The 6,051-nt window shown below is 36.6% G+C and overlaps 1 protein-coding gene across 1 annotated transcript in view; it reads left to right on the top strand.

The window, feature by feature from the left end:
• The window catches only part of LOC106943495 (uncharacterized), a 10,451-nt gene extending 5,481 nt beyond the window's left edge, over window positions 1-4,970 (top strand). Inside the window, exons 4-9 of the mRNA XM_015026803.1 lie at window positions 1,811-1,936; window positions 2,160-2,292; window positions 3,256-3,303; window positions 3,405-3,410; window positions 3,515-3,811; window positions 4,340-4,970. Of these exons, the coding sequence (XP_014882289.1) occupies window positions 1,811-1,936; window positions 2,160-2,292; window positions 3,256-3,303; window positions 3,405-3,410; window positions 3,515-3,811; window positions 4,340-4,377 (648 nt within the window). The 3' untranslated portion in view covers window positions 4,378-4,970. The remainder of the gene's footprint in view (window positions 1-1,810; window positions 1,937-2,159; window positions 2,293-3,255; window positions 3,304-3,404; window positions 3,411-3,514; window positions 3,812-4,339) is intronic.
• The last annotated feature ends 1,081 nt before the right edge of the window (window positions 4,971-6,051 follow it).

Raw genomic sequence — 6,051 nt, 5'->3', positions numbered from 1 at the left:
TTTAAGAGGGGGTGAAAAGTGGGGAAGGTTAGTAGGGAGAGATGGGAAGGTAGTAGCAGAGGGGAAGAGAGGAGGTAAGAAGGGAGGAGGGGTGCAACAAACAGCATGCTTGGATTCAAAATTGATTAGCAGTTTTTCCCAACACTGGTCCTCAAGTCAAACTGACCTGTATGTTTGCAATTCAGCAAAACCCTGTTAATCAGCCATCAATTAAAATCATGCGTTCTGAATTGGGGAAATACCAATTCTCAAGTGTACCTTGAGGAGTAGTGTTGAAAAACACTGGATTAGATGCTGGCATTTCAACTATTAGAATTCGACCAAAAAACAACATTGATTCAATGACATCTTTTCAACATCAGTTATTTGGCTAGAATTGGATGATTGTCTGATGGTTTATCAACCATCAGTCATCGACCTTAACCCTTGTGTTTACAAATGGGGTCCAACCAACCCCACACACGTAAAACTTGTATCATTTGCCACAGTCCTCGCATGCACAAGGGTTATCCATAAATTCAACTTTTGTGATCATAATTCAACAGTGAAGTAACATCTTTTGCAAACAAACCAACAGCGAAGTGGCTGTGTGTTTGGGACATCCCACTCATGTAAATAGTGGGAGTGGACCACTTCACTCCTTGTAGTAAGTTGTAGATGTTTTTGTGTCAATATATCACACACAGTCAGTGATGTTTTTTATGGACAAGTAAGAAAATGTACAGAAAGGAACCCACTATCCTCCACAGGGATTAATTTAAAACGTGATTATCCCTCGCTCAATAATAAAATGCTGTCATCCAGAGCTCCAATGAGGAGGAGAAGACAGGAAGGGGTGTGGCAAAACAACACACATTGATCAGACATTGGCATTTCATTCATTAGATTTCAACCACAAAACAACATTGATTCAATGACACATTTTCAACATTGGTTACTTGGCTAGAATTGGATGGTTGTTTGATGGTTAATTCACCATCAGTTGTCGACCTCAACCAAAAATCAACCATTCTGACTATAATTCAGTGTTGAATTACCATCATGTGGTACCTGGGTAGGCATGTTTTCAACATGTAGACTTATAGCATTAACTTTTGTCTCTGACAGTTTTAAATACAGAGTAAATATTTGACTGATTTCCCCCCAAAACAAACACAACTATTTCTAGCTATAAAAAGCAACTAGTTTATTTGTAGTTTTATTTTTCCATTAGTGTGCACACAAAAACAAAAACGAACTCTATCCTCACACAGAGAAATATTCCATTCATGAAGTAATGTTCATTGCATTCATGAAATCAGCTCAAATGTTTATGATTGAAACTCCAGCAAAATGTCTCGCCTTCAAAACCGTGAGGAAACAGTAAGAACAGAATTAGAGCCCAATGTAACTTTCACTTCTGTTCATCTTTGCTTCCATTATGGTTTTAAAATTAACACGGTTCTCATTTCCATTGTTGTGTAACACGGTGGTCACTGCTTTTATTCTCTTTATCAAACTCTATATCTGAGAGTAACATTGAGCAGGAGGAAATAAGTGAATGTTTAAATTTAAAACCAACCTAAAATCAGCTGTGATGCCATTCTGGAAGTGAGATTGTGGTTGCAGGAACATGTGGGTCTGGGAGGATCCAGCTGGTGAATAACTACTCAAAATGAAAGATGCCAGTTCTTTAAATATGTTGCAGTTAGTTTTTCCACGTGGTTTCTTGGCTCTCATGGTGTTTTCGTTTTAATTCTCCTGGTTGTTGTTTCCAGGAAACTGATTAACTTTCTTTCGTTTTTCATTATGCTTTACTGTCTTCATTCAGGAAATAGATGAACAGGTTCAGAGCTACACGAATAAATACATCAGGATGGATAAATCTTCCATGTGCAGACTGATTGAGGGGACGTTTCGCTTTTCAAGTGAGCCGGAGGGAGTGGTCAGTCCTAAGGTGTGCATATCTTCATGTTCATGAATTATGAGCGTCATTAAGATTGGATTGCGCTCCCAAGTGCAAAAATACTAAAGCATCAAGTTGTGTGCAGGAATTTTGGGGAACTAGATGATCTTGGACTATTTTAACTTTATCTTTTTCAATATTTCTGCAGGGCTTTTTTTTTGTCTTGTAACTTTTGGTTACAACAGCAAGGCTAAATTTTCCTGTCTTTTTGCAGGAGCTGGAATTTACACTAGCTGAGATACAGTTAATAGGCTTTTTCGAAGTTGTCTTTGACGACCAGCCTCCATTTGAATGGTCTCTAATGAAGAGCACGGATGAGGTCGTTTGGTCTGCTGTCATCAGATCAGGTACCAGTGCTTTTAACTGGAGAAATACACACTTTAACATTGAAAGGAATCTTACAGGACAGTGGTTTATGACTTGTGCTTAGGAGAATGTTTGCACTGAAGAGGCACTGTGTGTGTTTTGTATTGAGCCATCCTGAATTTGACTTATTCTGTTAAATACATTTGTATATTTTTCAGTAGATTTATTTTAAAGACATATTCATGTCATATTCATGCCCCTGTTAAAAATACAGACAGAGCATGTAACTATATTCTCTATTTTTAAGTAACTTAAAAATATGGTGTTGATTGCCAGAACTTCTCTGATACTAGTTTACTTGTTTTATTTTATTTCGAACAGACAAAAGTAAAATCAAGAAAGAAGAAAAAAAATGATAAACGTTCAAACAAATTATCATGCCCAAGTGACATGCAATATTATCTGTTCGAAAAGGAGCAGGTAGAAGATACAAGATCTTAGAAGTTCATACTCATCAACTTCTAATCAATTAAATGTCGACATTTGTGTCTTTAACCAGAAAGACACAAATTATTTCCACCTTACATGATATTTAAATCTCACATTCTCATCTTCAGATGTCCAATTATTTAAACACTTTTTTATATCATCAAAATTCCCATGAAATGGCTATTTGTCCTTTTTCCATTTGTCCATTGTTGCTAAAGCAATTTTCTCAACATACAATTTAAAAAACACAAAGTTACAAAAATACATTTTATCAGGTTCTACTTGTATGCCTTCTTTTTAATCTACATGACATTTTACATCTGACCAATGATTTCATCCCTCTCAAAAATGTCTTAAATTTCTACTTTTTATTCATATTTTATTGAGGCCAAAAGGATTACCAATCATACAGTAAAGTTAAACTGTCCACAGGGATTTTATGCTGGTTTGTAGTTTGATTTTTGTTAGAACATGAACGATGTCAGTCTTTTTCTTTTTTTTTTTTTTTTCTACAGATGACTGGTGGGCTGCATTAAAAGAAAACCAAGGGAAAAGAGCCATATGTATGTTTTTTTTTTTTTTTAGCTTTTAGTTAGACAGATTTTCTATCATATTTTTCAGGTTTTCCAGTGTCACTAACATTGTAATCATTTCTGTCCCACAGGTGAAGGTGAGAGTGTTCTTACAGTGTACATCTTTTGGTCACTTACTGGACAAAAGATGGGTTTAGTTACTAAACAAAACTTTTCTGGTTAATTTGAGTCATTTTTCCAGTTGAAGCGAAAAATGAGACAAAGATCCATCGGGGTCAGGACCTGTCAGAGTTAGATCTCCTGCAGCTCGCCGAGAACTTTGGGTCAGAGTGGAGGCAGGCAGCCATCTACTTAGGTCTACTGAGCAAAGACCTGGATGACATCCTGGAGACGGAGAAAGATGTGACCATGCAGAAGCATAAGATGCTGGTAAAGTGGAAGAACAGAAGGGGGCAAGGAGAAGCTACTGCGTCTGCCCTGTTGGAAAGTTTGAAAAAGATGAAGAACTTGTCCACGAACGTTCGCGACACTCTGCAAGGTACGGGCTAAGGATTTCATCCATTCTTAAGTTTTCTAAAGATTTCAAAGTTATACTTTAAACTTTGGCTACTTTATTATTAGTGTTGAGGCATTTCATCTGTCTACAGCACTGCATTGTGCAAATTCTGCTGAAAAATTCATAATATTCCAGTGGTAAATTACTGTTGCTGTTATACAACCCATCGCTATCTTGACTGGATGAATTATTATGCTTCTATGTTTACAGCTTGCCCAGTGTTGCCCTCCTTCTCTGTCCCCTCTCATTGACTTTAGCCCAATGTTTGATTATTTATCTATCCAATTCATACTTTTGTTGTTTTTCCTCCAAACCAGTGTGCAAAAATATTTAACCAGTTTATACCAGTGTACTAAAAAGAGGCCAAAAGTTACAGGCCTCTTTTCAAAACACTGAAAAGAGGCCTGTAACTTTCGCAGCTCCCAACAGGTACAGAGAAAGTGCAGCATGGAGTAGCATAGCCAAATAATTAAATGTTTTTTTTTTCTTTTCTGTTGTGTCTGCTTTTAGATTTATTGAAAGCAGATGATGAGTCCATGGACGAATAAGCTTCTACATAAAAAATGGATTCAACAAACTGCAGCAAGGATCTCAGGAGTTTGATGAAGTGTCATTGACAGGAGGACCAAACTTCGCCTCTCTTTTGTTTTTATTTTCTACACACCAAACAATAACTTTTGTGTTTACATTTAAAATGTGCCAAAATCCGTATCCCATTACATGTTCATGAAGGTTTCATTTGTGAACAATGGCAGGTCAGTGGCAAGTGAGGTGTGTGAATGTGTGTGTACCATTTTAGGTAAAATCCTGTGGAATATTTAGCAAAACGGCATTAAAACAGATTCATATGCCATCGTTTACTCATCATGTGAGTGACTCAGTGGAAAGATGAATGCAACTGGGTGAATCTGGCTGTGTAAAGTGGTTTGTGTGGTCAGTAACTGAAAAAGTGCTATGTAGAAATTTTATCTACTTACCATTTACGTTCACCATGTTCTTTATATATCGTTTTAGCTGTTACAATTCTTTTTACTTGTGGTGCAATTTTATACGCCTATTAACGGCATGTAAATAAAATAAAAGCAGCTATTTTTTTATTGCGTACCAGACAAGAGTAAATATGTTGTATTTGTAAAATAAACCTGTCTGATGTATTCATTTGGTGACGGTCTAAAAACAACATTCGTCTTAAATGATCTCCAAATCAATGTAGAGTTCTGGAAAAAAAAGTTATTAGTTTTGTGAATCAGCATTGTTGTTTTGCTAATTTAAAAAAATCTTGTGATATGAAGCCTGTACTTATTAGGCACTTATTTTGACTGCCGAAGCACTGGCACTAGAACTGAAAATCTGATGCTAAGTTTGCATGGAGTTTGCTGCATGGCCAGCATAAATAATCACTCTTTACATCATTAAGTGCACCAAACACTAAAACAGGAGAGAATGGCTGCAAAAGACGTATATTAAAACTGTTATTTGTAAGCAAATCGATTTCATAAAGTATTTTCCTGCCCATCCATTGAGCAGTCTGCTATGTAAGCCTGAAGAAGAATCCTGAAATTTTGTCTTTTTCAGGATTAAGATTCATTTGGAAAATGATTATCCTTCAAAGAAAATGAAAAGCTTATAAAAGTCACAGGGAACTGATAATATGAATTGGATTTTTGTTGTTAACTGTACACTACTTGGTAACACTGTTAAGTAAAAAACCAATTGTCAGTTGAGCTGAGCATTTAAAGCATTATTTGAATTGATTAGGAATCTTATTTGAACTAAAGTTGAGAGCTCACTCGAGCAAAGGGGTTTTATGATATTAATGTGATACATTAAAGTTGCAGTAGGTAATTTTTATAAAAATGATTTTTATTAGTATTTATTTTCAAAAACAAAGCCTAGCCGTGTGATCCATCGGAGAAGGAGGATGGAGGTCCCAGGTTCAGGTGCTGTATCAGACTTCCAGAGGAGGAGGTTAATAATTTTTGCTTAATTTCTACTCTTTTTGGCAAAGTCTCGACCCTCCCACAGTTTTCCTGAGACATCAGGAAGAACATGGCAGATGTCACGGTCGGCCAACCGGGTGACCATTAGTTCCTCACTTCGCTAAACCACACAAAAAAAAAAGAAAGAAAAAAAAAAAGCTGTTACACCAGCGACCTGCCAGAACCACACACACGGTAAAAAGCCCAGACGGGCTTCACTTGACCCGTCCGAGAACTACGGGA

The sequence above is a fragment of the Poecilia latipinna genome, unplaced genomic scaffold (assembly GCF_001443285.1).
Source record: "Poecilia latipinna isolate Pla-1442-1.1 unplaced genomic scaffold, P_latipinna-1.0 Scaffold5369, whole genome shotgun sequence".
Taxonomy (NCBI): domain Eukaryota; kingdom Metazoa; phylum Chordata; class Actinopteri; order Cyprinodontiformes; family Poeciliidae; genus Poecilia; species Poecilia latipinna.
This window is presented reverse-complemented; position numbering and strand designations above follow the sequence as displayed.